The sequence below is a fragment of the Gossypium hirsutum genome, chromosome D10 (genome assembly GCF_007990345.1).
Source record: "Gossypium hirsutum isolate 1008001.06 chromosome D10, Gossypium_hirsutum_v2.1, whole genome shotgun sequence".
NCBI classification, from domain to species: domain Eukaryota; kingdom Viridiplantae; phylum Streptophyta; class Magnoliopsida; order Malvales; family Malvaceae; genus Gossypium; species Gossypium hirsutum.
The window spans coordinates 4,435,995-4,451,214 of NC_053446.1; the positions used below are offsets into that span (position 1 = coordinate 4,435,995).

The 15,220-nt window shown below is 34.3% G+C and overlaps 2 protein-coding genes and 1 long non-coding RNA gene across 10 annotated transcripts in view; all 3 read right to left on the bottom strand.

Annotated features, from left to right (window-relative positions):
- LOC107897487 (peroxisome biogenesis protein 1) overlaps nt 1-5,686 on the bottom strand; it is a 9,840-nt gene extending 4,154 nt beyond the window's left edge. For 2 of the 6 annotated variants that reach the window (XM_041102866.1, XM_041102867.1), the window contains exons 1-9: nt 5,366-5,686; nt 4,824-4,997; nt 4,590-4,689; nt 3,796-4,272; nt 2,464-3,204; nt 2,221-2,312; nt 1,725-1,798; nt 1,328-1,550; nt 1,047-1,140 (exon numbers count right to left, since the gene is read on the bottom strand). In XM_041102866.1, the coding sequence (XP_040958800.1) occupies nt 1,047-1,140; nt 1,328-1,550; nt 1,725-1,798; nt 2,221-2,312; nt 2,464-3,204; nt 3,796-4,272; nt 4,590-4,689; nt 4,824-4,997; nt 5,366-5,566 (2,176 nt within the window). In that variant the 5' untranslated portion in view covers nt 5,567-5,686. Of the gene's footprint in view, nt 1-235; nt 467-751; nt 907-1,046; nt 1,141-1,327; nt 1,551-1,724; nt 1,799-2,220; nt 2,313-2,463; nt 3,205-3,795; nt 4,273-4,589; nt 4,690-4,823; nt 4,998-5,365 lie in introns of those variants that run through there. The other 4 variants (XM_041102864.1, XM_041102869.1, XM_041102865.1 and 1 more) reach the window with 4 other exon arrangements.
- Nucleotides 5,687-6,451: 765 nt separating this feature from the next.
- On the bottom strand, nt 6,452-10,566 carry LOC107916431 (E3 ubiquitin-protein ligase WAV3). 2 transcript variants are annotated; one of them, XM_016845720.2, is made up of 2 exons: nt 10,148-10,566; nt 6,452-8,566 (listed from the first exon to the last, which is right to left on the bottom strand). In XM_016845720.2, the coding sequence occupies exons 1-2, from the start codon at nt 10,337-10,339 to the stop codon at nt 6,674-6,676; spliced, it is 2,085 nt and encodes a 694-aa protein (XP_016701209.1). In that variant the 5' UTR covers nt 10,340-10,566; the 3' UTR covers nt 6,452-6,673. The 2 variants fall into 2 exon arrangements, with proteins under 2 accessions (XP_016701209.1, XP_016701208.1); XM_016845719.2 differs by having other exon boundaries at nt 6,452-8,569; nt 10,148-10,556.
- A 1,555-nt stretch (nt 10,567-12,121) lies between these two features.
- Nucleotides 12,122-14,654, bottom strand: LOC107916430 (uncharacterized). 2 transcript variants are annotated; one of them, XR_005919570.1, is made up of 2 exons: nt 14,276-14,654; nt 12,122-12,386 (listed from the first exon to the last, which is right to left on the bottom strand). It is a non-coding gene; the product is annotated as an uncharacterized lncRNA (long non-coding RNA). The 2 variants fall into 2 exon arrangements; XR_001689484.2 differs by having other exon boundaries at nt 12,122-12,686.
- Between the last annotated feature and the right edge of the window lie 566 nt (nt 14,655-15,220).

The window sequence follows — 15,220 nt, forward strand, 5'->3', positions numbered from 1 at the left end:
ACAAACCAGACTAAATCTAGCAAAAGAAAGTATTACAATGCCTTTGGAATAAAATATTAACAGTATAAAAGGTACAGGTTTTATTTATCATATTCTCTTCACATGAATAAAAAAGATAAGCAAGCTGGGGACAATAGATACAAATAAGTTCACATTCTGGATTACATTAGAAGCTAATCCAAATATTGATTAAAAATAATCATAGGAAATTTAGAAGCCAGAAGGAAACTTGCACCTCTTTGATAGCATCCCGAATGTCATTGAGACCACCAACATCGTCCCAACCAGAGCGACCAACATCAGGAGCTGATATAGTTATGTCACGCATGGCAACTGGAAGGAACTCATGCATAGCATGAGAGAAATCATCCCTAACTAGCATGGGGTTCATGTGTTCTTCAGAACCAGAATCAGAAGGCAAAAACCGGCCAACAGCAGCATGAACAGCTCTATCAACCAATATTTCCTGAAATAATAAAATTAATTAGTATCAACTTTTACCCAAAATTTTAGGATAAGCAATGGGAAGAGTATGCAATCTCATTCCCTAAATAACACAGAATGCAACTCATTATATCCAATTTAAACTACATGCAGATTAAAAACGTCGTGAAAATTAGTAACAAGAAGGATAAAGATGTCAGTAATATATAGAAGTAACAAATTTATCCAGAGGGGAAAAAGAACATTAATGCCTCTTTAAAAAGAGATACAAGACAGAAGTACATGCACACACAAGAAACAAAAATACCAGATCATATGCATCATATCCATCACATTTGGAAGCTACATCCATTATGATATCATCATGACACTGTAGGGAACGCCTCTGAATTTCATGCTTCAGTATGGCCCCACGTTCAGAGGCAGCAGGTGCAGGCAGTTGTACATGGAAATCAAACCTTCCTGCGATAATAACCAAATTCAAGATGCACTACCATGAGGAAAAGAGATGAGAAAATTCTAAAGTGGAGGTTTGTTACAATTCCAATACAAGTAAAGGAAGTTGTGATCCTTAAACGAATAAGGTAAAGATGAAGACAAACCTGATGAGCTCAAAGACTGGGGGATACTCTCCAGAGATTGCACAGAAGCTATAAAAGCTACTGGACCAATACCACAAGAGCTCTTTCTCTTTTCCTGCTCAATGTTACAAGACAATCTATTAGCTGACTATAAATAACCAAAAAGAGAATACATCTACAATACAAAAAGAAAATCATTTGGATCCAGAGCACTAGTTTAACTGAATTGAATCAAACATCTGTTAGGCATCAGTACTACCATACAAGGAAATGAGGGACAAGTAGAAAACACAGATATTTACCCCAAATTCATCCATGATGTCGGTGAGAAATTTAGTAAGTGCAACAACTGAGGTTGAAGGTTGAGATCCTTCTGAGTCAGAAGAAGATTGGATGATGCTATCAAGATCATCAAATACGACAACTGAAGGAGCATGATCTAGAGCTTCAGATATGAAACTTGAAAGTGCTTGACGAATGGTTGGAGCCTTCTCTAAAGAAAGTCCAGAGCAGCTTATAAAGATTCTGCAAGTACAGGCCAATATCAAAATTAGTTTTCACTCTGAGAAACCACCAACAAAACTAGAAAACCATAAAAAAAATTGGAGATCCTTTTTCCAGACAAGTCAGCCATAATTATAGCATTTCCAAATGTCAACATCGAGAAGGATAAATATGCATTTTCAAATAATTTCTTACACATGTGCTAACAGGTCTTCATGTTCTTCAAGGGATTTTGCAACAGCTCTTGCCAATAATGTCTTCCCAGAACCCTAATAGAAAAGAATATTCCAATTTTTACTTAAGTATATGTCAAATAAATACAATAAAGCCCTCCTACGAACAACAGAAGTAGGTTCTAAGAGAGCATAGTTTCAAAGAGTCATCCTTAAAGATAGGTAAAAGAAATTATGCACCAACCTCTTTATCACAAAACATAAAGAGCCAACAAGGTTGAGAATTTAAGATTGCCAAAGAAAAAGTCAGTATAAAGTGATATCTACTTGCAACACCACAAAACTCTCTACAAGATAAACTTGAGAATTTTACTTTTGTTCAAGAAAAAACGTGCAATAACAATGCTTGATGACATTTTGCTTTCTCCCCAGAAGTAAAAATTAGAGAAAAACATGTTTTAACCTTTAACACTTGATCAAAACCAATTGCAAAAGAAGCAAAACTTGTAGCAACTCACCGCTGGACCATATATTAGAACATGTCCTGGGAAAGGAAGATTATAAGTACTAAACCAAATTCCAGAAGAAGGAGCCAACAACACCATCAATCCTGCATGTAGTATTTGTCAGGTGAACATGACCAGATAAAACCAATTGCAACAATAAAGTACACTTATATGTAAAAACTAGAGAAAAAGTTAGTGCCAATTCGTACATAATATTAATATTAGCTGAAATTTTCAAAAGAGAAAAATACCTACTGTTGATAACATCAGAAGCAGTTGCACCCATCCAGCTTAATGAAGATACATCTGTGCTAAACCCCTTGACAGATGTTCTGTCTTTAACAGAACATAAGGACACAGGGTTACCCAAAGTTAGCTTTCCAAACAACTCTACACCTCCCTGGACATCAACCCTCTTGTTTCCATCATCAAATGAAAGTTCATATGCATTGACTTGTCCACTGTGGAGTGTTTCCTCTGAGATGGTCAATATATATGAAATTTCAATTGGCAAATCCTTTGTCTTATTTCTCTTCTCTGAAAAACCATTAGATGAGACAAGTCCATAAGTTCCAGAATCATGTATGGTCACCTGAAAGTGAAGTAGACTTTCACTCCCCAAAATCAACGTGTTAACTTCCGTCCCTGCATTTGAAGCTATAGCATCAAGTTGAGCAAGAAACCATGCCTGAAGAAGACATTCTAAGCCCTTTTTATTGTCTTGATGATTGCAGTCTCCAGCTTCTTGGCAAGGACATTCAGAAGAAAGTGCAGCAACAACATTCTCATGAGTTGACCAATTTACTACTCCTAAAGAGGTTCCTGAACCAGATATTGGGAGTAAGTTTTGTGACCTATGAGTTTTATGACGATCAAGCATTTCAAGCCCATTCCCAATAGCCTTATCATTTGCAACCAATTTGAAGTGGCAAGGAGAAAGTGAAAGTACAGGAATTTCCTTCTTCAAAGCAGCATTATACCCCTTTAAATAAACCCCTGCATACATGGGAACATTCTTTCAAAAACCTTTTCCATAAATGAAAGTGACAATAGTAATGTCAGTTTTTTCTCCTCCCCTTATAAAACTAACACCAATATACATTGAATAAAGTAAAGCAATGAGAAGAAACACATTGAACAGAAGGTGAATCCTTAAGTTGGAGAAAGAAGCAACCATCAAAGTATTTAGCAACAACAAATTTGCATCTACAGTTTGCATCTACTAAAAGAAACCTAAATGCTATATTCATTCAATCAAAAGAAACATATATCATAAAATCAATAAATTTTACAAAGTTTCTTTCCCCTTAATACTGGAATGGAGCAAAGAGTGAAGTTTGAGTCTAAACAATATAGTAGGCAGGACGTAATTGGTGCATGCATAGAAACAACTTGGCAGACTATTCAAATTTTCTTCAGGGTTGATTTAAAAAAAAAAAAACTTGTTTAATCCGAATACTTCCATTCAGAAAAGCATCTTAACCACTAGTTCAGTTATGTAAGAAGAACCAAAAAAATGAGAAAAACCTTACAAGTTAGATAAATAGGGTAAGATAAGTAACTGGTTCCTGAAAAGAGTTTACATACATGAATGTAGTCCTGCTCTCAAATAAAGTCGGAGAGACCGCGTAACCATTAAATGTCCTTTAGCGACCGAATCTGAAATTAAAAGGCGAACAATCACTTGTCGGAATTCCTTATTATCGATTGAAATCCCACTATTTACTTCCTTCGAAGTTAAACTTCCTTTCATTCTAGAGGCATCATTTTCCAGATTCTTAACGCTCTCTTTAGCTGATAACCTTGGCACAATAACAACCAACTGAAGAGACTCCAATGAAAGCCTTTTAGCTGTTTCTTGATGAATAAAGGCAACAGACGTAAGTGCTACCCCTAGCTCAACACCTTTGACATTACTTTTATGAAACAATCTTCTATCTGAATCTTGCAAGCGAAGCAGTGCTTTTGCACCATGAGATTCTCCAGTAGACGATTCTATGTTGTTTAAATTTTTCTTACGTCTCTTTGGAGCAACGGCAACTTCAGTTCCAGGTACAAGTTGAACTGATAAAGAATATCATGAATCAGGAAAATTCCAACAAGCCTAGATTAGATTTGTCAGTTGACATGATTTAACAGCTATATGACAATAATTTGTTAATATTAACATGTGAATCAATGAAAGTCGTCAGAAGACATGATTCAGCACAAATAATTTCTGAACAATTTCCACACTATAATATTATGCGCTATGAATGCAACTTGTAAATGAGTAGGCAGATAAAAGTAGTTCTAAATTGAACTGATGCTTACACAAACATCTGGAAAACTAAGTAGACTTTTTCAGTAAAATTAAGAAAATCGCATCAATATCATCTTACCCACCGCTTTCTTGGGAAAAGTTGAAATGACATGGAAGGTTATGATTGTTCGACCATGTAACCATAGAGGAAACCGCATTCCTTCATAGACAATCCTGACCTGTGTCAATTGAAATTAATAGCATAACATATTCAAAATCCGTTAGAAGTTGAGTAAAATATTTTCAATTTGGTTTCAATGAAATTCATCAATAATTCATTTGCTCCATTATGATTATAACTAAAGTTGACTACCTGCTTTAATATTGCAGCTTCAGCATGCTCAGAGTTAAGCTCTAAAATTTCCCAATCATCCTCGGTATCAGGTTCCATTGTGACTAACGTAGCCTTTGCCAAATTAGAAGCTGCTCGTACTTGAACTGTGGTGTGATTCGGCAACGATATACATTCAGCAAACTGGTGTGAAACCTTCATGGCCAAAAAAGAAAATTTACGGAAATTAGAAAAAAAAAATCCAAGTCAAATCGTAGTCTAAAATGTAATGCTACGGTTGGAAACACAAATTTGAGAATGAAATTCACATATTATGTATATATTAGTTAATGTTTAACATGATCATTTGAAAGGTACACAAAAATTTATTTGAATTTCACAGATATCTAAAATGTTTCAAATTCGCCCCTTAAATAATTCATGAATTTTAAAAATAATCATCAATATTATATTTAAGTGTATTTGATTCTACAATTCACTTTTCTTTTTTGAAATTGAACTTCATTTCCTGAAATACAAAGTCTCAAATACAACTTAAAGGAGTAGCTGAAGAGTTAGCTTACCTCGATAGCGGTGGAAGAAGAAGTAGCGCCGGACCAAGCGACAATCCAAGGATCGTCGGAGGCGCGTGGGAGGCGAAGCTCGAGAGTGAGAAGGGGAGGGAGGAGAGAAGAGCGCGTGGACTGAAGGGTTTGGATGAGTAAAAGGGGAAGAGATACGAAACAGTCTTCTATTCCAGCCACGTGTCTCACCTCAAACTCCATGGGAAGCAAAGGTAAGGGTCTGGAATGGAGGAGGAGATTGGAGATTGAAAAAGGGTAATTACGGCAGAAGATAGGAAAAAAGTGAACGAAGAAGATGATGATGTCTTATTATTGGATTGGACTTGGGCTGGCCTAACTGAATATTTTATCTTTCTCTTTCTCGAGGATTTAGACTTTCTAGGACGACCGTTTTTTAATGGTTAAATTTTTCTATTAGTCCCTGTATGTTTCTAAAGTTATATATTAGGTCCCTGTACTTTTTGAACCTTCAATTTAATTCATACTCTTAACTACATTTTTAGTAAATTATATGTAAAAATAATAAGTTAACATGACATTATACATATATAATAAAATTTTCACCTCAGATTTTAGAAATAATTGAACTTAATTTAATAAAGTCAACTGTTATTATTTGGTGAGGACTAAAATTTTAAATTCAAAAAATTCAATGACTAAAAATGATAAAATTAAAAGATTAAATCTACAATATTCATAAAATAAAGGACTAATAACAAAATTTAACTTTTTATTTTACATGTTTAATAATATTTTATTAAATAATTGTTTAAAAAAGGCAATTTAATGTAGCACCAATCTATTACCTTTATAAAATAATCAGTATTACAATAATTAAAAGAAAAGAGAAAGTCTTCATAAAAAAGAAAAAACGAGACTCTTGCCTTTTAATGAGTTTTCTGTTTTTATTTTTTAAATTTTCAGAAGAAATATTTTGACATTATTTATTTAAATATGTTTGTACCAAAATAAATACGACTAAAATACTTATATTAGGTCTTGAAAATTCTCTTTTAGAGAAATTAGCCTAATTACTTTCGTATAATTTCTTTCCAAAAAAAATAACAAAATTGAGCATTAACGATATAAACGAAACAATCAAGCTCAAACTCAAATCTATTAGGGCAATATAAAAACCACCTTAACGTAATCTAGTCTCTAAAATGAAAAGAAAAAAAATTAAAGACCGTCTAAATTTTAAAACAGCGTAAACAGAATAAAAATCTAGCCATTGCGCCAAATCAGTGTTGAAGTTCCGTATATCAACCTCAGTGCCCTAATGGTGGTGAAAAAATTGCTATGCCAACCTCATTTATGTCGAGGAGTCAGGCTACATGACTTGGTAACCATTTGAGGTTGTTGAGAAGGTCCACCATTAAGACACTGCGATTTCGACACCATACTGATCATAGAAGGAGTTTCATAGCTATTGATCCCGCTAGCACCTTCACCAGGTAAGATTGTTGTAGAGTGGCCCCTGGTTGTGGCCCTCTGCCACGAGTGTGAACTTAACCCTGAGAGAACATATGCCCGCCCACTCTGTTCATATAACTGCAGAGTTGCCATTCTCTGTGCGGTTTCGGTCAGTTCCTTCTCAAGCCACTTGCAAAGGTCGTCCCCAGCTTGGGCGGATACTGAAGATAACAAAGTTGTTTTTTGTTCCGACAGCACGGCCTGCGCATGGTCTAGAATTCCTAATTCAGCCATCCGTAGAGCGGTTGCAATAGCATCAGCCACTGCAAGACGGTTCTTCTGTCTATCAACCTCTAAGCACACCATCTTGTCTGTAGGAGACAAAACCTTGGGTCGGCGAATCACAACTCTCTCGCGTCTTGACTCGACAATCTCTGATGATGTTGAATCCTTGTTCGAGCACAATACCTCCAACAATGACATGTGGTCCAATTTTGCCTCACCTTCACCACGTGATGATGCTGGAATTGAGACGTATACCAGGAATTCCTTCTCTTCATCTGCATATAAACTTCCAACATCAATGGTAGCCTTCTGCCCTAGATTAAAGATTTCATTCTTATATCTACCAGAGTGAATTGAACCAATTTGCACTCCACGAGAAAGTGACTGTATTGTCAGTCGGACATCTTGAGCTACAACACTGAGAAGACCTCCAATGCATCTAGCAAATGCATCCTGTAAGTTGTCAACCGTCTCAATAAAGGAATATGTCCCACCTGATAAATCAGATATGGCGTGCATTGCATTGGAATCATGTTCTGAGCCAAACCCAAATGTGTGGACTGGGATACTTAGCCGCCGGGCCTCATTACCAGATGCAGTATTCCTGGAACAAATTGAAGCAGGCAAAAGGTAAAGATACTGCAAACTGTAATTGGGATTTGAGGTGAGATTCTGTACATTGCGGTATAAGCTGCGAGTGTCGTCATTTAAGGTATCACGGCCATCAGATAATAGCATAATGCTAGCAATTGGATTCTGCTCGCGTCGCTCTTCAAGAACCCTAACCCCTTTCTTAAGACCTTCCGCAATGTTTGTCCCACCTCCAGAGGAAAGAGCATTGACGGCAGAGATAGCATCGTCTTGACCACTGCCACGCATCCTCCGCAAAGGAAATATTCTTCGAGCTGATGATGAGAAAGTAACTATGGACACCCGATCCAAAGGGCCCAAGTTTTGTATGATAAAGCAAACAGCACGCTTAAGAAGGGAAAGCTTGCCAGCCATGCTGCCACTTACATCGAGTACAGCAACTAGGTCAATGGGTGCACGATTAAAATGTCGAACATCAACATGAAAAGGTGGAGCACTGACGCCAACAAGAACAGGAAACTTCGAAACGGCATCTGAAGCTAAGACAGCAGGAAACTCTGGCAATGCCTTAATGGTTATGGGTTGCGAGCGAGTGGATGGTGCAGGGGCTACATGGGTGGCTGAGAGTGGTTCTTCGAGAGAAAATTGATCAGTCTCCAATACAGGCAAGGATGGTGGATGCCAATTATGACGGAAGCCAAGGATGGTGCTGTTATTATGCCGGAAATCATTAGCACTTCCAGGTGCTTGGAAAGGGATGTCTTTCCATTCAGAGCGGCAAATGGGGCAAATGCGATTCCCATGCTGCACGTTGGTTGCAATACAATTGAAGTGGAAATGATGAGAGCACTCAGCTGTGAAGATGGCCTGGCCTTCTCCCTTTTTCAAGCTTCCCAAGCAAATTGCGCAAGTCTTCTGCCAATAAAGAGAGAAATTGTGTGTAATGGATTAATCAAGTATATAAAGCACGATAATATTGTTTTATCATATGGCTAACAATATCTACAACATGCATGAGAATGACTAGTACGTAACTTCATATGAAGTTTCCACAACTTCGTTTAAAGAAGAAAACGCCTAAACTACTAAAAATAAAAACTATTTAATCCAACTTAAGCTATAATGAATTGAATGTGTTTGTTTGATTGAAACATGCAAAAAAGTGGGCAAGAAAGCATATGATTAGGAAAAACAAAACAAAACCTAAGGTGGAAAAATAATTCCTAAAAAGTATTAGAGTTGTATAACCCGAATCCTAGTTAAAGAAAATAGATAATGTACGGATCATACAACACAAGTAAAATCCATATGAAAGTACACTTCTTTTATTTCAATACTCTTCTTATATCATTCAGTTTTCAATATTAGTGATTTAACAGACAAATTTAGGAACAATAAAAATTAAGCCCAAGCAAGCATAATTAGTGTAAGGTAGGATTAGGAATGAGGGACAATGAAAAAAATTATGAGAGACAATTAGTGCAAAACTACCGTTAATACCACCAACATATATACCGGCCACATAAAACACTACTAATACTTTCATCTATAACAAGTATTAACGGAGAATAACAGAGATAATCTCAACAACTTTGGTAGCAAGCTAGCATTAAGTTGAACTCCAAACAATACACTACTTCATTATTAGTTACTACAAAGTTTAGACAAGTATCCTGCTCGTGGAAAATAAAATAAATCGAAAAAATTAAATGCGTGATGTATGCATACACAACTGGAATACCCACTATTTTCACTAGCCAAAAAAAAAATGGAGGAAAATTCAAAGTTTTTCATCTACAAAACAAGCAGGTAAAGAAATTCTTCCATGAAAATGATGGACCGAGAAACAAAAACTCTTGCATTTTGCTAAAAACAAAAGCTTTTTCTTCCAATTCCATATCCCAACCCTTTTTTTCCGATGGAAGATCAACTTGAAGTTAAAGGATTCAAACCCATTTATTTTTATTTTTTATTTCTATTTTTATTTCTATTTCTATTCCAGTCTAACATGCACCTAAAGGCATTGAATCAAACATGAAATACACGGTTTTCCTGAACTGTTAAACAAGCATGGCAAAAAATCCGTAAATTACAATAATGTGAAGGTCATATTTATTGCATCCATTGTTTCGTACTTGATAATCAGATTCACTACTTAACTCTACAGTAGTTATAAAGAAGCGTGGCATAATCCGTTATTTACTGCAACGTTTGATCTCTAAATTAAACAAAACGTGGCAAAACTGAAACTCTTCATATATGAATTTACCTTATGACCTCACTTAAAAGACTAAACAAAGAGAAACACAATATCACACTGGGGCAAATCAGTCAATAACCATTAAAAAACTCAAATCAGTTAGAAAAACAGAACAGCCGATTTTTTCGCGGCAAACGAAATTCCCCCCTCCACCGGACCAAAAAATAAATGGCCGCCTAAAAAAAAACCCCAAAAAACTCGAAGTGATGAAGGAAATGAAAGGAAAAACCGACCTTAGAAGACCGGAAGCTGAAACTGTACGAGAGGCGAGAGGAAGAGCGAGAGACGGAGGACGGCGAAGGAGAAGAGACAATGCCGTTGGCTGAGGAACTGGAGGACGAGGAGGAGCGGCGGCGGTCGTCGTCACGGTGGGTAGAGATCTTCGGAATCAACGATTTCTTCAACTTCCTCCATGCACTCGCCATATCGGTGACTGTAAAGAAGGGGGAAAAAAGGAGAAAACAAAAGGGTGATTTTGAAGGAAACTGTTATTCGGAATTGGAATTACGAAAATGACATTGTCGGCGGCGGCGGCGGCGGCAATTGTGATATATATTATTATCAACAAGGAAGAGAAAACTGACAAAATAGCAGAAACTATTTACGGGAAGTTATTTGCGGGATTCTTTTTACATTATTGAACTTAAGGGCACCCCGTCTAAATAGAGATTTAATTTTTCTATAATTTATATTTATTTTATCATATAATTTATTAAAATTATATAAAATATTTTTAAATAATTCCTTAATATAAGTTTTTTAATTATCAAAAAACTTTCTATTAGTGTAATCTAATATTGGAATAATTTTTCTCTAACTATTTAAGAGAAAATACCAATATAATTGTCTTGAATTTAATTTATCAAAGTTATTTCGGTCTTAACTCGATTGGCATGAACATAATTATTAATGTAAGAGGACATAAGCTCAAGTGTGTTAAAACGCAAATAAATATTATCAAAACTTATAATGAGATTGTTAAAAAATAAAACTTATCAAACTATTTTTAAAAGGTATGAATGCAAGTTTATCTCAATTACTGCATTTTATTTTTAAAATAATATATTATTAAAATAAATGGTTACAATTATTAAATTTTGTATTTATCTTACCTTTTAATATAAAACAAATATAAAATTAAAAATTAAAATTATTTATTTTGATTTAATTACTAAAATCATTTTAAATTTTAAATTTTCATTTTTACAAATTTTCATTATGATTATTACCAAAAAAAATAATACTTTTAAATATTTAAGTTGAAATCTTATTAGGCTTTGACATATGAAAAGTATGAGCCATCATGTCAATACAGAATCTAACTTATACATTATAGTAATTGGTTGCACTGTAATTGTATGAATGAATTAAAGGGTAATTATATATAAAACCAATCAATGAATTGAAATAAATCAAAATTTAAAATGGAAAAAAACATAGATGATTCTTCTATATTTATTTAAAAATAAATATAAAACACAATTTTGAATAAAATCTATTGATTGAGGCTTAGTTTGGATGAGCGGTGTGTTTAGCTCCGGTGAGATTAAAAACAGCGGTGGCGGTGAGATTAGTTACTGTAGCGGTGAGATTGGATACTGTAGCGGTAAAATTAGAAACAGCGGTGGAGTGTGTGTTTGGATTCAAATGCAGCTGTAGCGGTGAGGTGAAAATAGAAAATGACTTTTAAGGACATAAATTAAAAATGATATATAATAGAAGTTTTTAAAATTATTTAACAATTACAAAATTAATAAATGATTAAAAATTATTACAATTATATTTATTTTTAATAATAAATAATTAAAAATGAATTAAAACTAGAGAAAAATTCAAAAATTATTACTATTCATTCTTCTTTCAAATCTCTTTAATGAAATATTTACAATACCCTTTTTCTCAATGTCTGTGCGTCTTAATGTATGTTATTTCAAATGTTTGTCATCAGTAACTCAATGCAAGACATTGCTAGCACCAAATAACTTCAAAACTAAAACCAACCGTTGGCTAGTAACTGAAATAACTTTGTTGGCTGTTTCATTAAAATAAATGAACTTATGTGGGTGAATAAGTTAAATGAGGCCATTTAAAATTCACTGCGTGGCCGAAAAAATAGGTTGCCTAGACTCATCAGATGAGAGTACCACATCTAACATAGTCATGCTCAATATTTTTCATATATTTGAAAGACTATATCCCCATACCTATTCCAAATATATGCCGAAAGATGTAATTTACGGTAAAACAAGAGTCCAGGTAGCATATATTACAGTTCTTAATACAATATATGATTACTATCAGTATGTTGTGCCCATACCTATTCCAAATATATGCCGAAACATGTAATTTACGGTAAAACAAGAGTCCAGGTAGCATATATTACAGTTCTTAATACAATATATGATTACTATCAGTATGTTGTGCCATGATTGAAGCTTCATTCCATATCCCTCCAAAGCTTCTATTTTATTGCTACATTACAAATGAAGCCAATAAATATAAGAGGGCAATCTTCTAAGATAAAAAAGAAACTGAAGCTTGAATACACAAAAGAAATAATTTCTCGGCCTTTCTAAATCCATATGTTTGATGCGGTTCAACTTTGTGGTTTAGTTGTCTTGGAAGATGCTAACTGCAATTGAAGTGATGGAACTAACTACAGTTTTCAACCAGCTTGTTTAACCATCCGCTCACATTCAAAACAAGTACTTGAAACTGTCCTACTATACATCATCATAGTAGAGCCCAATATATCATCTCTGAATCCACATGCTTTGAAGAAGAACAATTAATACATATCATGCTTTTCAAGAACAATTAATACAAATCATTTCATCAATGACCCTGCCAAAGTAACCTCATATATATGTGTGTATATATATATAAATATTTTAATCCCAACTTTCCATGTAACCAAGCCACCGATGTAGTAGCAACTGAGAAATGACTTATGTTGCTTTCAAGTCTTGGTTGACACTAGGTCGAGGATTCAAACCTCGACAACCCCCTTTCCCTTGATTATCTCAAGTTTCTACATAACTTGTTTGCAACTAGTCTATATGATGATGTTTATTGAATGAGATAAACTATGTCGTTCAATGAAAGAATGAAAGCACCTTTCTAATAAATTTTAAGGCCTTTTAGATTTGGTGTGAAGGTAGCAAAAGAAAGCCATTGAGCCAGATATCATAAAAACCAATCAGTAAGATGACAGCCAATTGTAATACACCTGGCCAGCTTTTGTCAGGACTTTGCAACACGTTTCAAAGCAAGAAAGAGAGGCAGCATACTGGTAAAACCAATAAAACCAGGGGGATATGAAACAGACTTACTGAGGACAACATATAAGTTATGACATTTCAGCACAATGACAAAAATTACCTCTCCTTTCTAGAACAAAGAGCAGCTATGTCATAACTATCAATAGTTGCAAAGATAGATCATAACCCAAACAGAAGATCAACTCTTCAATCTTCTGGTTTACTAATGCTTTCGGTTCATGCATTCAACAGCCAAATAAAAACTAGAAAGTATATGCAGCTATGATGCAGTATAATGACTAAATGCGCCAAAATGGATTCTGTAGCATCTCAAAGTTTACCACCCATAAGTGCACGAATCAATGACCACTCACTAAAGATAGTCCTTATTTACAACACAAGTACCTAACTCAAAGTCTAATAATTCCATGGGAACCTTTAGCAAGTAAAATCCTATATTAAAAATTAAAGCATTAACAGATTTCAGAAGGTCACTCTTCTAAAGAAAGTGAAGTGTTTTATTATAATAAAAGCAAAGCATAAAAGCAACTTTTGAAACCATTTCTAGGCCTCAGCTTCTTAGAAACACATCTTCAGCAAATAAATCATATACAAGCTGAGCATAGTAAAGAAAATGCAGAAATTGAAACATAGAAAGCAGCTACAAACTTAAATTCAATTGTCTTTTCATTAACAAGCATTCAACAGCAAAATTAAGTAAACTAGAGGACTTTTCAATGAACAGAGCAAATATATACAAGAGGCTAAACTTACATTAAAATTCTCTCTTAAAAGAACATAAACCACTGAACTAAGCTCCGAATTCTAGGGTTCTTATTTTTACTTTTGTATTGATGAATTTGAGAAAATCTTATCTGGAAAAACAGTGCATATAAAAACACTGTCAAATCATTTTAACATTCAGTTGATGCTGAGTTGGAATGGGAAACTGAAACCATAAAATCTGAGCCAAAGCTTCATTTTATAAACAGAGTGAAAGAAAACTACAGCCAATTCTTTACTGGTTTTTCATTTCAATAGAATGGAACAGGAAAATTAAATGAAATATGAAAAATAAAACTCAACAGAAAAGAAGATTACCAGTCTTAAATTTGCGGTAGAATCTCTGACGCTTTCAGCCGAAGAGGAACGGAAGAAGGAGAATGAGCCTTACCTGGATGAAGGAGGAACCGGAAGAGGTTCTTAACCAAACTGATTTGCAACCAAGGGGAAGGGGAAGGGGAAATGAGAGAATAAGGGAAACCAAACATCAGAAAAGCCTGAAGAATGCGATTGAAGAATATATGGGTAAAAGAGGAAAAGAAAAAGCAACTGAAGTTGCTAAATTTTTCCTGGAGCAAAAGGCTCCAGTCTGGAATTAAACCTTCAGTGAGGTGAAATGCATATTCAACGTATTGAAGAATGCTTTGCAAACAGCCTTGCCTTTACTGACATTTCAGTTGTAATTTTTTTTAGCATAAAAAAATCAACGTACTGAGAACCAGGAAGCTTGAATTATAAATCTTCGAGTTCGATGTTCAAGTCGATAATTAAACTAATCAAGTTAATAATTAAATTATATTATTATACATTCATTGTTAAAAACAAATTTTATGTGAGAAATTTTTATAAACCAATAATGAGATTTTGATTACGCTCAAATCCTGAAATCAATATTGTAGACATCTATAATTATATAAATAACAATAATAAAATTTTAACTAAAATGGTAAATTTTATTTGAATAGTTTGATGTTTTATGTGTGGATTTTTTAAAATTTATTTTGGATGTAAATTGTTTTTGATAAATTTCATATCATATATATTATATATTATAAGGTCTAAGACCCCTAGCTAATGTGGACATGTGACACCCCACATCTGATCCGACCATTGAATCCGAATGTGTGATGTCATATAATGTTGTCGAAGTAACTCAAACTATTTGAAATAATTTAATCAAACAATTTAACAATAATTCATAATAATCACATACAATCACAATTATCAGCATAAACATGACGATTCCATGTTATATGATTCTAT

Bases quoted from the DNA above. Each gene is read 5' to 3' on its own strand.
- LOC107916431 (XM_016845719.2), bottom strand. From the start codon at position 10,339: ATGGCGAGTGCATGGAGGAAGTTGAAGAAATCGTTGATTCCGAAGATC. The intron at 8,570-10,147 runs GTCGGTTTTTCC...CTTTATTGGCAG, and splicing joins TCAGCTTCCGGTCTTCTAAG to AAGACTTGCGCAATTTGCTT.